The sequence below is a fragment of the Wolffia australiana genome, chromosome 16 (assembly GCF_029677425.1).
Source record: "Wolffia australiana isolate 7733 chromosome 16, ASM2967742v1".
Classification (NCBI taxonomy): Eukaryota; Viridiplantae; Streptophyta; class Magnoliopsida; order Alismatales; family Araceae; genus Wolffia; species Wolffia australiana.
In genome coordinates, this window is record NC_135850.1 from 13,556,303 (window position 1) to 13,578,467 (window position 22,165).

The 22,165-nt window shown below is 37.3% G+C and overlaps 1 protein-coding gene across 1 annotated transcript; it reads left to right on the top strand.

Annotated features, from left to right (window-relative positions):
- The first annotated feature begins 9,562 nt into the window (after window positions 1-9,562).
- Window positions 9,563-11,034, top strand: LOC144713904 (transcription factor MYB105-like). Its single transcript, XM_078588642.1, has 3 exons — window positions 9,563-10,289; window positions 10,368-10,637; window positions 10,712-11,034. Exons 1-3 carry the CDS (start codon window positions 9,896-9,898, stop codon window positions 10,921-10,923), a joined length of 876 nt encoding a protein of 291 aa, XP_078444768.1. The 5' UTR covers window positions 9,563-9,895; the 3' UTR covers window positions 10,924-11,034.
- The last annotated feature ends 11,131 nt before the right edge of the window (window positions 11,035-22,165 follow it).

Sequence of the window (22,165 nt, forward strand, 5' to 3'; positions counted from 1 at the left end):
TATTAATCATATGAGAAAGGGTAGATAGTGTTATTGTATCCAAATAAATCGATGTCCTTCTCAAATATCCTTTGAACATGAATATTTAGAACACATGCTTAAAGACTATTGATCTTCATAGTACGATCCCGTCATAATTCACTAAGTCTGATCATGTATTCATGGGCTTCATTATAAGCATCACATATAAACCATAATGAATATATTCTATTAATGAACATGGAAAGAGATATGGAATGTGTGATTTTCTTGTTGAAAACATATATTTCCATCACTTCATTCAGAATCTTGTTTGGGTCCGATGTAGAGTTTTTAAGAGGAAAGAATTGGAGCCTGTTGGGCGCCAAATGATGAGGGTAGTGTAATCTTCATCTTTTTGTGATTCAAGTTTTTATTATTTTTCTTATGTAATCACTTTTTGGTGGAGTGTGCCCAAATGACGTTGATGAAACGTCATTGGAGCAATCATCGTCATCATCAGCATCATCACCAGTTCGTGTTCAGCCCAACCGGCACGCCAAAGCAACTGTGAAGATGCCCGGGTTTAAATACCCTAGGTAGAGCACGACCGTCCACGCATTCGCATTTTAATTACCGGTTTTGTTCGTCCGATTTCATGTTCGTGTTGTCATGACGAGTTCACCATACTCGTCACGACGCGTCCGTATCGTCGCATTTCACCTGTCATTTTATTTCGAGCCATTTTTAATATTTCTCCATGTTTTTCATTTTCAATGTTGTGAAAGGGGTCCCTTATTGGGCCCCTTATGTGTACAGTGTAATGGGTCCATCATGGTCCTATATAAGGCCATGATGGACATGTTCAATGTCAGATTTGGAAATTGTTGTTGCAGTTACATTCTTGTTTTCAGATCTCACCCAAAAAGGAAGAGAGGGAGGAGAAGGAGGAGGAAGAAGAAGAAGGGCAGAGTACAGGGAAGGAGAGGATTATGCAGGCCAAAACATCAGTCACACTCCCTTGGTACACCAGTGGCACATGAGCGTGACTGCTCGATTCTTTGCCTCCCGGTTTCCCTCTGTGTTGACGATGCCCAAAATAGTTTATCGGGCGAATAATCCTGGTCATGCTGACTATTTCATGCCACCAAGACATCAGTCACTCTCCATTGATACACCAGCGGCGCACGAGCGTGACTGCTCGATTCTTTGCCCCGCGAGTTCCCTCCGCGTCGACGATGCCCAGAATCATCCATCGGGAGACTAATCCTGGTCATGTGACTGATAAGCCAAAAATAAGGGTAAATTTTACTAAATTTTAATCCCTTGTTGTTGTCAATTTCAGCTTATAAAATAAAATTTATAAAAGGGGTCAATTAGAGAGGTTGAGAGGGAAATTTTGATTTGGTTTGGTTGGTTTTGTAGGTTTGATAATTCATAAATAACTACGCTATTAGATAATAAAAAGGGAAATTTAATCTCCTAGAAATTGAAGTTTTTTATAGTTTTTTAATATGCACTTGGAACAGCTAGGTAAATCTCTCAATCTCTCCTCTCAATCTTAGTACGCGCTTGTACATTTTTCTCAAGCCTAGCAATTTAGAAGTTCAGATCAAGATCAAGAAGAACGAAGAGGGAATTTAACTAAAACATCATCCAAATACTCTAAAAGTTCAAATACAATGAAGAAAAGATACCATATAGGTTGATGTAAGCTGGAGCTCCTCTCTGTCTTGCAGTTGTGATAGAGCACCATCCAGAATGAGCTTCCCCTCTCGAAATTCAGCTTTTATACTTAGGTTACATAGTGAAAATCACCATTTTACCCCCATTTAGTAATTAATTTTTATCTATCAATTTAGGATTGATCTGAATGATTCAAAGATAGAAAGAGGGGATCAAGACAAGTAAATCCATAAAAAAAATCATCTCAATCAGACTTCAGGATCAAAAGTTATTGATAAATGAATTTTAAACCAATTTAAGCCATTGGATTTAAATTCATTTACTTATTCATTTCATTTTTAACACGCCATGATGTGTCGTGCCCTCATTGGCGGGCGCATTTTGAATTCTTTTTTGCACAAAAGTCCTTTAGAAAGTGTGGAATTGCTGCTGAACGCCGCCCAAAAGTAATTGTGAATATGCCCCTTGTGCATTCTCGCTCCTCTGATTTTTTCCTGAAATCACAAAAATACCAAGCATATTTTCAATTAAATCCTGCAACTTTTACATAATGTGTCTATGCCACCACCGAGAGCTGTTTTTAAGGATATAATTGTAACTCATAATTACGAAAGGCCCCTTAAAGAGTAAAAATTAATTGAACGCTCATTTTCTCCTTATAAAAAAATCCTTTTCCTCTTGAAAAATTCACTTCTCACTTAAATAAATCTCAGAAAAATCCAATAAATCCTTAAAAAAACTATAAAATTCCATAAAATTCTAGAAAATTGAGTAGTTTATCCCCGTACTAATTAACCTCAAAATTAAATAATAAACCTGCCATTTTCATTTAAAAATAATTATTTCAAGCTCAAATAAATCCCTAAAAATTCATAAAATTAACAGAAAATTAGGAAAAAATCAGAAATCACTTGAAAACATAATTTCATGTAAATATATGATTAACAAACCCTTTTAATCTCGTTAAATGTATAAAATTATGTGGAATTGCTTGAAATAAAGACTGAATTTAGGGTGTTATCACTGACTATTCCACACCGGTTGTACGTGTCACCGAGCTGGCGTCATGATTTTCTACTTTTGCTCAGCCCGTGCTCCACCGTCTGATGTTAGACGATTTCGCTCGACATTTTTATACCGCGCGATCCGACTCGGCTCCACGCGGTTGAACAAACGGACTCATTGTCCACACCTGTAACAACAGTGCAGTTGCATTCCGACATGCCTGCGGAAGACTGTGGGGCCAACTCCTTCCACGGTCGCATAGACTGGTCTCGCCTGGTGCCATCTCGCCGGCCGTAGCATCCAAGTCCTGTCCATATCAATCGTCCGTGGTTGTGCCATCGGTTCACTACTACCATGAACTGAACGGTCTGAATAACCGCGTCGCATGCAATCCACTCAGACGTACGCTGTTTTGAGTCGAAAAAAAGCTCGCCATGCCACCTCGCCGCTTCCCTACTTGCTGACCGTTGTCTCGCCCCGCACCCGTCGACGAGCTGCCGCCCGCTGCTCGCATCCATCTCCAATCGTTTGTGTCTCTCTCCTCACCTTTGTTCTCTGACATCTTGTTCCAACATCGCGACCTGTCATCAGTCGAGCCGTATTCGTATCCATGCTGGCATGTCCCCATTTATCTGCCTTCATCGATTCGTGTATCGATGAAGAATTTTGATGACAAGCGACGCCACCAACGAGGTACTCCGTCCCCTTGCACGCCCGTTACATTAATTTCTTCGGTGTATTTTTTACTGTACTCCACCATCTTCGGGTTATATTAGGTGAGAGAGTTATCGAGAAAACTACGCCACGAGTGATTTCCTAGGTACGGGCCGAGCACGTCTGTTATGTGCAATTGCCATTGGAATCAATTCTGTTCGACGCCGTAGCCGCCATCGTCGCTCCGACGAGGGTCAGAAGGTCACTGACACCGTCATTGGCCGCCCACCCCAAAGTTCAGAGTTCGGCGAATCACCACGAGTCAGGGCCTGCACATATCTCCGCCTAAGGTTCATCACATCATGTAGTTACATTCACTTTAGTGAATCACCCATCGGACGACGCCTTCGACAACGGCCGACATCACCTTTGAGGAAGAAGTAGATTTTCATCATCACATACCGCCACCACCAACTCTACTAATCGTCGCTGCGTACCTCCATCGCTATAGCCACCAGTAGTGGTAAAGTCACATAATTTCTCCCCCTATCTGGCGTCGATACGTAGGCACCACCATCGCTATGAAAATATTTGACAAGAAATCACTTTTCCTCCATTCACTAGTTTTACAATATTGCCACAACTTGCCCATCAACCGGGGATCCCAAAATGCTGGTTATTGTAGTATAATTAGTATCAATTATTATTCATCCATAAAAAATCAATAATTTCCTATATTCATTATACTAAATTTTTCACATTTTCATTATTATTTTAAATTAATATTCACTAGTTTTATTTTATAAAATTAGATTCCCCTCCTCAAAAATATATCCAAATTCTTAAAATAGAAACAAAAGTTAATGTTTACTTATTCAATATTAGCAGCCAAATGTGTTTGAGATTTACACCCTATATGCATGTACGGAAAATTATACTTTTTTTTTTATAAATCAGAAGCATTGAACGTCATAATTAACTGTAATACCTGGTTTATCATTAGGTTTTTTAGCTAATGACCATGTGTGATCTTGAATTACAGCTTTGATCTCTATTTCCATAGCTTGTACCCGATAATGTTTTTTAAACTCCAACTGAATGAGGTCAGTTTTGAGGAATTAGAAACTTATGCAGTAAGGCATAATGGAAATGCTGTTTAATTAAAAAATGAGTTTATCATTTAGTTTTCAATATATTAATTTTTTTGTGCATGTTTCTTTTGAATATTTTAGATCTACACTTTCTTTAAAATAAATATCATGAAGAACCTTCGATTTAAATACAAATAATGGCTCCAGAAAGCTATTTAGGGTAATAGAAATATCCATACCAGATTCTTTGTTCTCAGATGATTAATATTTAGAAATTCTTTCAGGCTCTTTTGTCAAAGGAATTGAAATTTCATCAGCCCAATGATAGGGACTTAACACTAGAATAATGTACACATGGATTCTTACTTAATAGTAAAAGAATAAATACCTGATCTGAGAATCAGATACAAAAAAAGGCAGTATCTTGAAATTTTGAATGAATGAAAATGAGAGGTGCTTTTATCATTTGCAACATATCGGGAAATATAAAACATACCCATGTGTAGAGAAGTACATGTTTCTGATATCCTATGAGGTATATCACATGAATACACACTTTTGAGATATGGAATGTATCTTTTTCTATGGATATGATCTATGGTATGGTTATCATAATATCCAAAGTTTTTTTAAATAAATAATCAGGGGAATTTTTTTAAGTATTCTACTTATGAAGTAGAGAAACTGCAGTTTCCATATGATGTATGTAATTTCTTCTGACTGTGCCATTTTGTTCTAGGACACTCGATGAACAATGCCTTCTAACTTAAATGAATGAATGACGTGGATAATCCCTTCCCAATCAGATTTTAAATATTGAATTTTATAGAGATTTAGTTTTCAACTAATCTTTTGAATTCTATAAAACATGGTCACGGTATCATTTTTACATTTTTTTCAACTAATTTTGAACAATGGCTTCTGATTTGGAAGTACATCCTGATTCGCACACGGTTATTGAGTTGATTGACAGGTAGATCAGATTTCAATAATACACACTATAGACCTCAAAATTATTGATGCCCACCTCAAGTGTGCCAGGTTTCTGATGAAGCCCTTTCTTCAAGACATGGTGTGGGATTGCATGGATGAGGCTCTAGGAAATGTTTTCTGAGCCCTTAATTGATCCTCTGAATAGGGCTATGTTGGTTGGAATTTTTATTCATAAGGTAATATATGGTATGAAATTCAACAGAAACATCATTATATGAAGTTAATCTATAAATTGAAAGCAAAATTTTAGTTATTTTGAAAGCAGGAAGCACATCTTCCAAATAAAGAGTTCTATCACATGTAGCAATTCCTCCAAATGGTTCATATGAATTTACTGGATAAGCATGAGGTGGTGGTGATTTTTGAAATTGATTTCGGCAATTTGGTTGTCAATTTGGAAAATGTCCTGTTTATCATTCATGGCATTCTTTAGCTCTATGTCCAAATCGTGCACTGAGATAACATCTAGGTTGGAACCTATTATTTATTTTTCTTCCTCTTCCATGGCTTTGGTAGTAACCCCTGCTTTGATAACCATCTATGCATTGAAAAGAAGTTAAAAGTGTGTTCCTCGACTTTTAATATTGTTTGCTAGTGGAGGGAAGTCATTCTCATTTATTCCTTGTTGATAGGTCGAAATTCGAATGTATCACGTACTTTGAGATTTTCCACGATCTTTTCAATATTAAGACGACTAATTTTTTCCTTATGCTAACCACAAACTGAGCATAGTCTGTCCCAAGACCTCTTAGGAAGGTATATATTGTAGGGGCTTCATCAGTCTGTGAACCGGCTAATTCTAGGGATTCTACAGTTCATCTGAAATATTTCTCGTATTCATCGGTAGGAAAGGTACCTTTATTCTTGTTACTGAATTGGCGATGTAGCTCCGTGATTCTTGACTAGTATCTGTTTGAGAACGTGTTCTCCAGTCTTTTCCAAGCCACTTTGGATTATTTCTCACCGTGGTGATTCTACAATTAGCGTTACTCTGGTGAGGCTGAATGCATGAAACCAAGGACCTGATGATGAACATTCCAACAGAGATTGAAATCTGTACTTTCGACTGTATTTTCTTGCGGATCACCTGAAGAAATGGGTAATCAGATCGCACTCATTCAACGGAGCTAGGAAATAACTTCAACATTGATAATTGTCCTTCATCGGCTTCAAAGACATCCTCGTTCCTGTAGGAACATTAGCGGGGAGTTGTCCAGCGGGGGCCATGACATCTTGAAGAATCACAGCGAATGATTTATGAATTTTAAACTCTCATTTCTTGAAAATTACTTAAATAAATATTATAAAATTATCATGACAACTTTATTACAATAAATCACAAAGGAGAAGCAGACAAAAAATGGTCCAGAACAGCGAGACTTTTGGCATCCAAAGTTTCTCCTAAAACACGGGAAATGTTCACATGAGAGAATAATTCCTCAAACTAAAATGATTGCGGGCCCTTAAAATTCATGGAGAAACTTTGCGGGCCCTCAAAATAATTCCTCGCTCTAAAACCGAGAACTGAAAAAACCAAAACCAACCCACAGAAAAACAAGTCACTTAATTTTTACACGATAGCCTGGCTTATACCTTCGGCATCGATTCTATAATTTCTTGAAGAAGATAGAATGATCAAAACGATTCTATAATTTCTTGAAGAAGGCAGAATGATTAAAACGATTCTATAATTTCTTGAAGAAGGCAGAATGATTAAAACGATTCTATAATTTCTTGAAGAAGGCAGAATTATTAAAACGAGGGAGAGCGACTGAGAGACAAAAGATAAGAAACCCTCAAGAACCTGCGAAAGTAAATCTCGATGAAGAAATACTCTCAAATAATACGTGCGATTCATTTCCGATATGATTATAAAACGCAATGAGCGATAGTGAAGAGAGCAATCAAAACAGGAGCTCGGGCAACGCTTTTCTTTTCTTCCGGTTTGAAATTAAGATCCTAGAGACCTTTTCGACACGCTTGCGGATGCTTCATGATTTGAGCATGAACACGCACGGATGGCACATGCGTCCCACGAGCCTTGCCGTGATTGGCGCGCATGGGTAGCTCTGCCATCCCCTCGACGCATTCCACGAGTGGGCGGATGACGAGCCAGACGGCGACCGTGCAAGTACGGGGAAGGTTCTCTCACGATGAAGACGTGGCCAGTTGGGAAAAAAATTGGATACCGAGACCAGGCTGTTCTCTACGTTTCGAGGACTGTGAACGCTCGTAGATTCCGCGAGCTAACCCATCCGACTTTGGGTTTTCTCCTACCCTGGAACTTTGACTGAGCAGCAGAAGAGATGCGCCTTGTCAGGCCCACGCAAGAAGCATCACACGCTTACTCATCGAACATCGTCATGAACCGCAGTCAGTTCAAGTGTCGCACGTCAGACATTAACTCTTCGTTGGACTCCACTGGCAATTCGGAGTAAGAAGTTGATAATTTCTTTTCAAAAATTCCGATACAAAAAAATAATGGATATTTTGCACTTCTCTTGTATCAATTATCATTCACTGTCGTCATGATATCATCCACTTTCATCCTTCTAACTCGCTGAGACAGCTCTAACCTCCGCGATGGCACGGCGATATTCTGTCTTTCGTCGTCCATGCCCCGTTATGCACTGATTCAGAAACTTGTAGACATTAAATATGAAGATGGGAACTCGCCGCGGTCGGCGCGTTGTTGGTTGATGCGGGTCCCTTGGCCGGGACGAAATAAAGAAATACGTTTTAGAGTTTCCGACTTCCTGTATGAGCGCTGCATTACGCAGCTAAAAGTGCAAAAGAGCATTCATGGGCAGGTCGCTTCAAATAAAAGGAATAAACGGGCGTTTATTTAGGTTTAGGTTCGAGGAATTCGAAGGTGATGCCAGATTTATTAACCAGCACAAGTGCCCACCTTTCCTCTCTCCACCATAGACGCAGCTCCCTCAGATCCAGCCCATTTCCGACAGACGCTTAAATGCTTCCATGGACAGCACGAAACCCTAAATTTCTCATGCATGTACGCGCCCATGACTTAACTCACGAATGCTGCCGTCCGCCGGCTCATCAATGCGGGGCCTCAATCTCCGCCTTCGGATTCCGACGCTGCCCCCACTGAAGAGGATCTCCTTAGACGGCAGCTCAGGTGTTTTTCTGACAGATCCGTGGCCAGCAGAATTCCCGGAGAAACGATTGATTGTCGCCGACGTTACCCCCCCGATGTGAGTGTTAATCGCCTTTCATCCCTAAGGTTCATGAATGGATAACACGCGGAACGGAAGCGATCCCATCATTTGTCCTGAACTCCTAACGGAACGAAAACTCTAGTTAATTCCCGTTTACTTGCTTTTCCTCCCCGATTGATCAGCACAGCACACTACGATAGATTAGTCCAGCCTACAGGCAACCTCCACGTCCGTTCCGTCAAATAATTCGGCCGGCGAGCCCCTGTAACGGATGGCTGAAAGAAGACCTCGTCAAGTCCCGTTCAGTCCGTCCAGACCCTTCTCGGCAGAGTCCAGACAAGTGTTCTTGTTTCGTTTCACGCGGTTGGGCGAATTCAATGAGACGTCATCAGGGGAGTCCTCCTTAATCTTTTGGCAACCAGGACCGAGGAGAGAAACCAGCGCCACCACCTGGCCACCTGCCCCGTCTTAAAAAACTGTCAACAGCAGTAACGCGGACATTACCTTAGGCAGAGAAGAGGAAGAAGGGAGGCAAGAGCGCCATCATAAGTGATCGCCGGCGAATGAATTCCAAGATGGCCACCATTAACGCACCAGCGCCAGATCAAGTCTTGTTTAGCGAGCTGGTGACAGAGCGATCGGCAATGAATACAGGGCAGCGCAGAGAGAATAAGCAATCGAGCGGCATCACCAGTTCTCACAGAGCCCGTCTGTGCGGCGGCGTCCATGCCTTAGGCATCCCCGGGATGTGACGTTAAACGCGTTGAAGGTTCAAAATAATATATAAAATAAAAATTAAGTTTATTTAAAACTTCAACAGACAAATAAATAAATTAAATATATTAAAAAAGTACAGAAATGAGACGAATAAATGCATCAATAACAATGAACGTTAATAAACAAAAAAGGAGGTTCGATGCGCATGGAGAGGGTTCGGGAAGGGGGGAGAAGTGAAATGGAATGCGGGTTAGTAACTTGGAGCCACACGCGCTGGAAGACAAAGGTCAAAGGACAGAGAGCTACCGTGCGGGCAGACGAAAGGTGCCATTTTTAGGCCTCGTTCCACTTCCGCATCGCCTAAGGGAGTAGCGGCTGTTTAGTGGCCTTGTCTGGGCGAGGGTCTGTTGAGATTGCGTCCGGAGAGAGTGATCTTTTTCAAGTCAAAAGATTGGGGCAGGTGGCGCCACGGTTGCTGCGACCACAAGGGTCCCTTGCGGGTCTCCGTATAAACATTTTCGCCATTCGTTCCCTCCCAAGCCATTCAAAACTCTCTCCGTCTCGCTCTGCAACTCTCTCGCGTTATCTCTTTCAAGCCCTCTATTTCCGCCGATGCCAGAAGTCCAGATGACCGAGTTTATGTCTGTGTATCGATTCCAAGAGGAACGAGGCAGAACAACGGATTCCGAAACTTGCATGGCGAAGAAAAGCAGAGGGTTGGCCTCCTCCCAGATGAACCCCTTCTGCCCTAACCCTTACGCTACGCACAGTAAAGAAGGCAACAACGTTGGGAAGCCCGTTTGGACCGTCTGTCTGGAGAGACGCGATACCGAGGGAGCAGCGATGGGGCTCGGAGTTGGCGATAAAGGAGGCGAAATGGGCCTGATAAAGCTCTCTAGCAGGGGTCACTGGAGGCCAGCAGAAGACGCTAAGCTCAGAGAACTCGTTGCTTTATACGGGCCCCAGAACTGGAATATCATCGCAGAGAAGCTCCCCGGGAGATCAGGTATGCTCCCCGACGATCTTAATCTTTTGATGGCTTTCTTAGCAAGGTTTTTGACGAATAGTTTTGCATGATTTTTAGGAAAGAGCTGCAGGCTGAGGTGGTTCAACCAGCTTGACCCCAGGATCGAGAAGAGGGCCTTCACGGAGGAGGAAGAGGAAAGACTGATGGCGGCTCACAGAGAGTACGGCAACAAATGGGCCTTGATTGCTCGCCTCTTCTCCGGGAGGACGGATAACGCCGTCAAGAACCATTGGCACGTCGTCATGGCTCGCAAGTACCGAGAGCAAACCAGTTCATACAAGAAGAAGAAGCTCGGCCAACAAACAAACAAGCCACTGAGTGCAGCCAGTGAGTTGCTCTCTCGCTCTCTTTGTCTCTTCGTCGTCTATCGTCAATTTTCTCATACTTGGGTCGATTTTCAGGCGCCAAAGCCCAAGAAGATAGGGGATGCATCGGCGCCACTTCTGACGACGTTTCCAGGATACTTCTGGGCAGCTTCTCTGCCCACTTCTCGGATTCTACAACTTCCGCGGGGTCTCAGGATTCGGTATCCACTGAGTTATCATCTGTCACGGAGAGCTGCAACTTATCGCCAGCCTTCATTGACTTCCTCGGCGTGGGAGATCAAGATTAAGCCCAACGAAGAAGAGAAAGACCGCTTCGGAGCAAGTAGAAGACGAAGATCAATGAGTTGCTCGCTCATGTCGACCTATTCCAGGAAACAATCAATTGCCAATTTAATCCTTATTTCGACTCGCCCGGAACGAAAGAAATACGATCCAACTTTAGGATAACGGCGCAGGATATGAATAAGTTAACCGCGGTGAAGACGAGAAGAACGTCGATAGAAATAGAGCGGCGGGCTTCAATGCTTGTTTTGTGTTTTCGAGCCGCGTGGCACTGGGAAACGCCATTTAGGTTCTATCAGCGCAAGCAGACGAAGGTTGACGCAGGCTAGGGCCTTAAGTTTGGCGGCAGAATGAATTATGAAGAGGTTCTGAAAGAGGGAGAGAGAAATGGATAGGCACGTCGATAAATTGAAAGGTATATGGATGGATGAATGGATACATAAGTAAATAAAATTATGGGGAGTACTTTTAAGTTTGGCGGCTTAATGAATTATCGTGAGCTTCTCAGAGAGGGAGAGATAAATGGACAGGAATGTCGATAGATAGACAGATATTTAGATAGATATATCTAGATATATGTAGATAAATAGATGGAGAGAAGGAGAGATAAGTAGACATAGACTCTTCATTAGAAACAGATAAAGTGAAACTCTCTTGGAGGATGTAGATAACGGATGGTCTAACAATAATATAGAGAGAGAGGTTGTTGGATACAGAAATAGATGCATAGACTGGATAGATGTATTGGTGTATGTAGAGAAAATGATGGAGGGAATGAGGGAGGTAGGGGGAGAGAGAAAGAAGAGATAAGGGGGAGAAGAGAGAGAGAGAGAGAGCTCTTTCCCTACTGCTCTTCCTCTAATGTGGGCGAATATCCACGTGTCCAAGGCTCCAAGTCCATAACAAAGAGATCGTGGAAATTGTACGGCAAAATCGATAGACAGCCTGTATCTGGGAAAGGCTCCTGCGATAGCATTCACTGCAGTCAAGTGGAGAATCCCTTAGTTCATTGTAAATGGGATCTTATGCGTACTGGAGAGGGACGCGAAGAGAACCTCAAAACTCTTAAGACTCACCGCTGCCTAATTTTTTACGAGGCTGTAGGGCCCGGGGCCATGCCACCGCGCGCGATGTCGACGGTTAACGTGGACGACCCCGAGGGAGGAACGAAGTCCCGTAGTCCACCGGCTTACGGAAAGCCATGTCATGCGATTGGCGTAAGAGCATTCGGGCCGGTGAGTCGCCACTCGCCAGCTCATAACCATAGCCAATATATGTTGCATCACTGTCATATTTACATTACATATAGAGTAGTTTTAAAAGAACTTCTGTTTCATATATCCGTTGTAGCAGTTCTACAACGGATATTAAATGTAGTTTAATCCCATCCATTATAACAAGTTGGGTGCACCAATCACAGCCGTCGATCGGTGCCGTAGACCCATCTGTTATAACGGATATCTAATGTTTAAATCTAACCGTTATAACAAGTTGGGTGCACCGATCACAGCCGTCGATCGGTGCTGTATACCCATCTGATATCCTACTATAAAATCTCAATCATTATAATTCTCTATGGTTTGATCCTAGCCGTCTATGTTGAATCCTAATCTGTCTTTGATCCTAACCATCTATGTTTAATCCTAATCTAGATTTGAACCTATATTTACTAACTAATCTCTTAGTCTCTAACGAGTATATAATATTCATTTATTTTACTAACTAATCTTGTTTATGTTTCTAACAGGAGGTCGATGGCGAGGTCGCTGGTGAGGTCCTAGCCGAGTAAAACTCCTCCTCTAACATAAATACCTTCTTTTCTCCAGTGGTTACATTATGTTCTTCGGATTGTTATAAGCATGACAAAAATTCATAAGCTCTCTGTCTATTGGAAGAATCCATTCTCTAGGCGGGGACATATCCATAGCCATCAAATTGATGACTCCCCCAGTTTCATAAATTTACTCTGGTCTCTTAAATAGATATTTTTAATAGTAATTGGTTCTTGAAGGTCTTTAAACATGAAATGAAGTCATAAATACTATAGTAATTGGATGAATGCATAACAATTTTTACGGCAGTATTCAAGGGCATACTCTTGTCCATACTGTAACTTGATAGGTCAGTTCCAATGAACCAGAACATCCACATTATAATCGGACCACCAATCCAAATAGATGGTTCGGTTTTCCAATTTCTCAAGAATTGGGAAGGGTCCATCCTTCAATTGGACGCTGCAAATGGCATACCAAGTACTCACTCACACGTATAAATATATATATCTTTACATCTGTTTTGAGGGAGCGGGTCATAGCAGGGAATATGAAAGGGACGGAAATAACTCATTTATTTATTATTTTATTCATCAGGATCAGTTCAGCTGATCCATCTTTGTCAGAAGTTCATTGATTCATAAAAAAATTTGATTGATCACTTTCTTATTGACCATCCATCCCTAGGCTGTGCTCCAAATTTTTTGAGTGATTCAATCAATAACTTTGAAATGTTAGTCTAATCCGAAACCCCTATCTCAAAGTCATCTCTTTGATGATGTATTATTTCTTTCATCACGTTGAAGCTCCCAAATCAAAATCATATACCACCTACTGTATATGGAGTGCGACCTCTTTAACCTGGACATATTTCAGATTTTTTTTCATAAAATTTCTGCAATTGATGAGGAGGAGTTTATAATTGAAGTCCTATGAAAAATACATAGGTGCCTTAAAGTTAAATTGTCGCATGAAACTTGAATTTATGTGGTATAGACTAAGAGGAGAAACAATAATATTTTTTCACCTGTTCATGGCAATCTTGCAATGGATTTATTTATTCGAAAAAAAAAGAAAACTATTAACATGCACCCCTATTGGGGAAAACGGATAAGGTGGGCTCTATGATACATTATTGAATCACCTGGCATTCCCTGAGTTTTTCATTATCACCACCATTGTGAAAGTGGGGCATGTGGAAGCGAGTAGATGATGTAAGAAATCTAATGGAATGAGATCATATAAACTACATTTCTGTAGTGTCTCAACTCAAACAACACAACAAATGTGTTTGTGAATGTGCCAAAAGGGGGTTGAAACTATCAAGCAGGCGATGATTTGACAGAGAGGGGTTGAATTAGTTTCACAAAATTTCTTAATGTTTACTAAATTCTTTTGATGGATTGTGGATTTATGGCTCACCACTCAGTCTCACAATACACATGTGATAGTGAATTTATGAATAGGTGGTTGTAAGGATCCCCGTGGGGGGATTTTTAAAAAATCAATAGGTATATCATTGGCATCTTGACTACAATGCTAAACATTTCCACGTTAGCATTATTGATAGGTGAACCCATTTGCAACAAGTTGTGGATTATACCTGTCAATATTAACATATATATACATGTAAAGATCCATTTTAAGCCAATAATGTACATGTTGGATCTTTGTAAGAGCAGCATTAACTTGATGATAGTAATATATATACAAAGGACTTTTTCCCTAACCACTTCAGATAAGACATTAAATTCTTGAATAAGTGGCACAAAATTTTTTCACAACATTTAGTGAAAAAAAGTAGGTTTGAATCACTAGTGATGTTCTTTACTATATTCGAAACACAATCATTTCATCTTAATAAAAATAAAATTCAATGAAAGAAAAGCTTTAGGTTCTTTTTCCATCTAGTAATTATTTAAACCTTTGGAATATTTCCTATCCTCAACTCCATCTTGTCTCTTTTAAACTTCTATCCATTTCTTAGATTTTAAAACATATACATGGGTCAATTTGCTTGAACCTGTTTAAGTGAGATACATAATATAGTTCCTCTAAAAATGGAAGTTTTTACCACAGTAAAAGTAATATTTATTAATTTTATACCTTTATGTTAGATCAATCTTACAGTTCCTCATGCTCTTTCCCCTCGGACAAATCTAGGACACCTCGTTTGTTCGACAAACTAAGGGATTAGGATTTTCATTCCAAAGGTTCACCTTTAACATTTTTAATCAATTTAAGTATTTCAAGGACAATGAATTGATTATTTTTCATGTGAAAATTATTTATGAACTATAAACAATGTTTAGGGATAAGTAAAATCCTGAGGTATGCACTTATAATGTCAAAAACTATTCTCCATGCACATGCACCTCCTGGTCCACTTAAATATGTGTATTCTATTATCATATAATGTATAGCCCCTCACCATTTTGAACCTTTAATATATTCTTCATTATCAAATATCAATAAGGTCGACTCTACTCATCAAATGACTCCATCATTCGGGGTCATGTCATAGGTTCTATGCCTTCACACTACCTTAATAGCTCATGAAGGATATGTAACATTCAATGATATAAGAGTGAGCCTTTCATTTAGGATACTCCACTCATATCTTTTCAATGTCATCCAATGGTGACTCAATATAAGCATCATCCCCAGGGACATGGGCTACCTGACATAAAGTTATTGAGCCAATAAAATAATGCTTGTCATCAATTGTACCACATCATGGGTTAGTCTAGGACACATTTTCTACACGAGATAAATGATTTTAAGGCCTAGAGTATGATATATTACATTCCAATAATTAATAATTATACTCTACTAAAGTTAATCAGTTTACACTTCACTATCTGGGAAGATATCATTGACATTCTCTGTGTGGAGATCAGAATCTCAAGAAGTATTTTATAAATTAAAGTTTTCTCCATCAATCATGATACTTTCTTGAGCATCCATCTCATGGGACTTTCAATTTTTTGTAATATCTGAGAGTACTTTCTTGTCATGTGTTGTAGATTTTGTTCCGCCATTCACTGAGTTTTGTTTAAGAAGTACCTTTGTTACTTGATGGATGCAGCCTTAGATTTTTTCCCACCAAATTAAAGGTTTCATCTACACTATATAGTGTTATAAAATAGTTTTATGTCCTTCATCTTGAATAAGTGGACCTGGGTTTTTAAATAGATTTGGATCCTAAGTTTATAATGAAGGAGGACCATGTATGAGTTTGTAGTCTTCATGTTGAAACATAGAGTTTTACTAAACGTTTTTGTTTTGATCTCAATTTTAAGGTATTCCATTGGATGATAACTGATAAGCCTAAAAATTCGTGTAAATATGTCGTTGATTTGATGTTTAGACTTATACAATAAAATTTATAAATACCCTTAATCACTAAATATAGAATATAGAGGAAGCAAGGGTTCGAACCACAAGGAGGCAGCAAGTAAGAATTTTTATCCAATTTTAATAAATTACTTCAAATGCAAATTAATTTTGCAATTAATAAATCTTAATTATACTTAATAATGTTTTTAATTAATCAAAATTAAGTAAAAACTTAAATTTGATTTTAAATATTTCTGTCAAAAAGCTTAAGATAGAATTATTTCAATCATAAGATCAGATTAATTTGGATTCTTAATTTCCCAATTATTATATAACTTTAAGACAATTTTTATGAATTGAAATTGGGAATTAAATAATCAAGAAAGGGATTTTTAAATTGGACTTCAAGATGCATGAATTTTCAAATCAAATTTTATTTTTAGGTTTTTATATATTTAATTAAATTTCCAAACAATAAAAATTGAAATCTAGAGAGAGAAACTAGACAAATTAACCTAGAGAGAGAAATTGAAGAATTTGGGGAAATGATGAAATCCGATCCTAATTAAAAATCTAATATTGCAGAAATGTTCAAAATTGATGTAGAATTAAAGATTAAAAACCAGATCTTGAATCAGAATCAAAAGGCAGTGCTAATTTCATTCAAAACAACTTCTAGGGCATGTACATTTGGCCCATGCCTTGGCGTTTTAGAATTCTTCATGAAGAAGATTGAAATACAAATCAGAAACTTACAAATTTGAGTGCAGAATCAAGATCTGTCAACTTCCAAAGCAACTCTTGTGTCCTTCCTGGCCAAATCCTTGGAGAGAACTTCAAAATTGTGAATTTTGCCCTTTTCCAGACCTCTATTTAAAGATCCAACCATAGGAAATGTAGAGGGGAAAAAGACAAACATGCCCTCAAAATTTCAGCCCAATCGAACGGCTAGATCTCAGGATATCGCCGTTTTACTGAGGGTTAATCCTAGCCGTTGGATTTAATTTATCTCTCCTCCAATGACTTAGGAAGAGGTGCTTCCTGATTGGCTGCCGCATTATTTCATCGTTTTCCCACGTCTTGGATCACGATCTGACACGTGGTTGTCTGCGTCCGCCGCCCACAATCATTGGAGAATATTTGTTCTTTTTAAACGGCCAGGAAGAAGCCACGTCGCCCTTCTCTTATTTGTTTCTTAAAAAAAGCACAAAAGGACAAAATAAGATCCAATATTTGACTATTTCAACCCACGTGTGTCGGTTGCCGCGTGCACTAAATGCACGCGGCGAATCGACACCGCATGCATCTTTAATCACGTGTGTCGGTTAGCGCGTGCATTAAATGCATGCGACTAACCAATTTACGTGCAAAGAAAAAGCACGTGTGCCGGTTGCTGCATGCATTTAATGCACGCGGCTAACTGACACGGTATTTATTAAAAAAAATCAAAACATACCTTTCTCGCTGACCGTGCCATGTCGTAAATTCTGAAGTCCGAACTAATGATTGGCCCATTATTTCTCTTTCTTAATGATTAAATAATATTCATCCACTTATTCACCCGAATTTTTGGCGAATGATGTGGATGCCCCTTGATATATATATAAATATATTATAAATGCCAAATAAATAGAATATATGTTATTTAAATACGAAAAATTCATTTCTTAACTAAATATTGGTCAGAAAATTATATAAAAATATGGAAAAATTCCAGAAAAATTAGGAAAGCCCTCACCAAACTTTAGCCAAATATTTAAGGCCCTGTAAAAAATATGTCTTCAATAAAATGAGGTTAAATACAATGTAGAAAATGATAAAAAATTAGAAATAATAGTAAAATCAAAATTTAACTCATTAATATTCAACTTTATATGATAACATACAAATATGGTCACTGAAGCACATAAATATAATGTAAAATTCATCAATTAATCCTGTTAATTTTCAAGTTATCAATAACCCAAAATACGATTAAATAAATACTATCAACGTATCCTGAAATTTGCATGTGGCGCACCGATGTGAGTGTATATGAACCATCTCATTTAGTCAACCATAAGATCCAATCTTACTGTTTGGCTACACATAGGGGAAAATGTTAGATCCATCTAGGTTCCTCCAAGTTTAATGCATCATCACCCAAAATGCGCTGTAACTTTTCAAATTCTAAATGAAATATTTTAAGAGAATGTAAATTTTCAATAAATTTAAATTTGGAACCAAATTATGACATTTATTCTTCAAAAAACCAAGGATAATCATTGATTTTAAATATGGGAATTTTAATGAATTGAAAGATGGGTGGAGGAAATCAAACAAATATTGATGCTGAGAAATAAATATTATGATTCATTTTATTTCTTTCGGTGTAACTTAGTTAAGTATAAGTGAGTCAAGAAGATATTTGAACTGAGAAATAAAAAAAATGGTAGCTAAAATTTTTAGAACACCTAGAAGTATGGAAGATTATATAGGGAATTAAATATATTTTTAGGGGATTATATATGAATATAATATGTGCTTAATCTAAATTAGTATACAAATTAATGGTGAGATATAAATATAACACCTAGCATGGTTATCAATAAAAAAGCATGAATCTCTGCTTCCCACTAATTTATTTCTATGAAAGAGCCCTAGATTCAATCTCAGTTTTTGCCTCTGAGAGCAATAATTCATCTCAATTATATTAAATAAATATTGAATGAATACAAAACTCTAGGTAGATGAACATGAAAAAAATACTTCACAAGGTCAAAAATGTCAGAGTCCACCGCTAAAAAATGAAAAGGATGTATGGTATTCTTATAGAGGTAAAATAATATGGCATTTCAATGAGAAATTAAACAGCCCATACATCTCAAGTTCTTGAGATATGAAGAATTATTAGGTGATGTGTCTTAGTATTCATTGGATATGTACCCTGATTTAACTATTCCCATTTGTTCATACTCCGAACTCTCACAACTTTTTTTTGATCTTTCTAAAAAAACCATTCTAAGAGCCACTCTCTATGGAAACATGTTTACTGCTATATTAAAAAATAATTAAAAACTAAATAACCGTAAACTTGATACAAAACAAAAATATATCATTAGAGAAAAAGGGTTTTGACCCTCAATAAAGTTAAAAAGTATCCCTCTATCAATTAATTAAATGGCCTTCAATCATCCAATATCTCTACTTGTTTCTTCCTCTTTTCTCAATGGTTGAGAAATCTCTCCTTTCTTATTCAGAATCCCAATGATCTATCTTTAAGTTATAATCAAATAATGCAGTAGATATGTATTTATCTTTGTTAATTCATGTAAACTGTACACATGATGCTCAAAAAATTATTTATGGACAGTAAAACAGCTTTATTTCCATGAGATTGATAAACTCAAATAAATGGTAATAATTTTTCGTTCTTATTTGAGTTAATCAATAAAGAAATATAAACCTTTATTCGTAAATAATTTGACTCGTTAGTGATGAGAAAAGATCTCCAGCATAGGGAATATATATTAATATTTTAATGTATTTTACTATGGTGATAAGGAAATATATTTTATTAATTGAGATTTTGGTGACCTAAGAGTGGGGTGAATTAGATGCTTTAAATTTTATTCACTCCAATCTAGTTAGCTACGTGAAATAATTTTTACCTACCGAGGGAATGGGATGGAGGATAGGGATGACTAAGTTGATTTTTTTTTATAGAGCTTAAGCTAATCCTCAATGATGTTCAGGGGTATCCAGCCCTATTTGATGTTGAGCCCTTAGCAAGTTCGTGTTAATGGCTCCCAAGCAAACACATGTTAAACAAAGTATAGTTTCAACCAATACTCACAGAGATGAAGATAATTTCAACCACACATATGTTCAAGTATACTCAATAAGAAATAATCCCTAAAGTTATTTCAAGCTAGTCCTCAATGAAAAATAACTTGAATTTTGAATGAAGTATAACGAAATGGTTCAATATACATTAATTTCACCTCTATCCAGATTCTTGTCTTCCCTTTGTGTTACCTCTATCTCCCATTCTATATTGCTATAGAGTTAATCTTTCTCAGGACCCAGTTTATCACCATTTTAACACTTGTAATGTTGCTGATTTTTCCTCTTCCTCTTTCATATAAATTTAAAAATAATGGATGAAACAATATCAGCAGACTCAAGAGAGACTAAATTATAAACAATTACTCGTTGATAATTTTTGAACCGATTTTTCTTAAATCATTTTACAATTCAGATTCTTATAAGCAATTACTTGTATTTCAAATGAAGAGATTTTATCCATTTTTTTTCTATTATTTTGAAAGTTATAAGCAAGAGGAAGAGGAAAAATATGCAAGATTACAGGTGTGAAAATGATGATAAACTGGGTCATGAGAAAGATTAAATTTATAGCAATATACAACAGGAGATAGAGGTAACACAAAGGTAAAAGTATTCTTATAAATGTTATAAATATTATTTATCTCAATAAACCACCCAAAAATTAGCACAAATCTCCAGAAAATGATCTTTAACACGAGGTTGCTATCAGTACAAATCCGGAGTCACAATATTCTCCCGCTTTCAATTTCTTTAGTAATCCATCAAATATCATGCTTATGGTACATGTGGATGTTTATAGGTGTTTGATATAACATTGAAGTTCTTAAAAATTTCAAAAGAAGTTAGCAGAAATCCCCAATTGGTAATCTTTAGCTCGAGATCATGAATGGCTTAAATTATTGATTCACATTACTGTTCCCCTTGTAATTTTTTGAATCCTGCATAAAATGGCATAAATCTAGAGCAAATAAATTTTTATGGACTTTAGTGATAACCTTTAAATTTAAATTGTTCAAAAACATTAATAAAAAATCTCCATACAATAATATCCAGGTGAAGGTCATTGACGGCACAAATTCTATGGGTAAAATATATTTCTCCTTGTTACTTCTTCAAAAATGCACCAAAAAATGTGATTACAACTCCAATGTACCTTTAATTATGTTGGAAACAAACTTGGTATTGAAAGTTCTCTCAAAAAGAGCCAGTAAGTTTTTGTTGAAGGCCAAAATCTGAAGCTTTCTCTTTGTAGTTTGATTTTGAACATGAGAGGGAGAGATGTAATTGAAAACTAGAGCTTGATCTGATGATATGGATTTAAAAATTGAAAAAGGATTAGTAAGAAATAGTAATTGAGAGGGAGAGATGTAATTGAAAACTAGAGCTCGATCTGATGATATGGATTTAAAAATTGAAAAGGGTTAGTAAGGAATAGTCATTGAGAGGGAGAGATGTAATTGAAAACTAGAGCTTGATCCGTTGATATGGATTCAAAAATTGAAAGGGTAAGTAAGCAATAGCCATAAATGCAATAGTTACAATAGAGGAAAAAAAGACATAATAACTGCTTCAATTTTGAACTCACAGAATTGCAAGTTTTCCATTCACTTTATAAGCCATAAAAGGTAAATCTAATAATTGCATTTCTTCCATGAATTTAACCTCAAAATGTTTTAAAAAACATTATAGCATAAAATAAAATATTAATTTTTAAGATTATAAAGATTAACTTCAAAATATTATAAAGATTTATTTTTTTGCATCTAGATTTAAGCTCTTACAAAATAAAATATTAATTCATACATAAATATAGGTTAGGCAGAGAAGTACATGTTGGTCATCATGTTTTACTGGAAAATGGTACCTGGTTATTTGATTTGCGTCATAGTACGTGGTTATTTACATGTCATAGAAATCGGGTGGCCTGACTCCTTGATTTTCCCCATTGACCAGATAGTCAAACGTCATATGCCTTTATATACATGGTCGCTATCCGATGAATGTGTAAGTTACATGGTTTGAACCATATAAAGTGGTTTATCCTCATATGAATAATTATTAAAATGCATAAAAATGTCTGAGCTAATGTAATCACATTTATTAATGATTGACATATCATAATAAGATTTGAACATCCATCAAAATACATATGCATTTTACGAAAAGGCAACAATCCATAGGATGATGATTACATACAGATAAATGGAAAAAATATATAAAAGATAAAAATTAAATTATTACATTAAATAAATCCAAAATTATATTTTTATGTAATTTATTAACATTAAATTGTATATATTTTATAAAT

Bases quoted from the DNA above. Each gene is read 5' to 3' on its own strand.
- LOC144713904 (XM_078588642.1), top strand. From the start codon at position 9,896: ATGCCAGAAGTCCAGATGACCGAGTTTATGTCTGTGTATCGATTCCAA. The intron at 10,290-10,367 runs GTATGCTCCCCG...CATGATTTTTAG, and splicing joins GAAGCTCCCCGGGAGATCAG to GAAAGAGCTGCAGGCTGAGG. The intron at 10,638-10,711 runs GTGAGTTGCTCT...GTCGATTTTCAG, and splicing joins CAAGCCACTGAGTGCAGCCA to GCGCCAAAGCCCAAGAAGAT.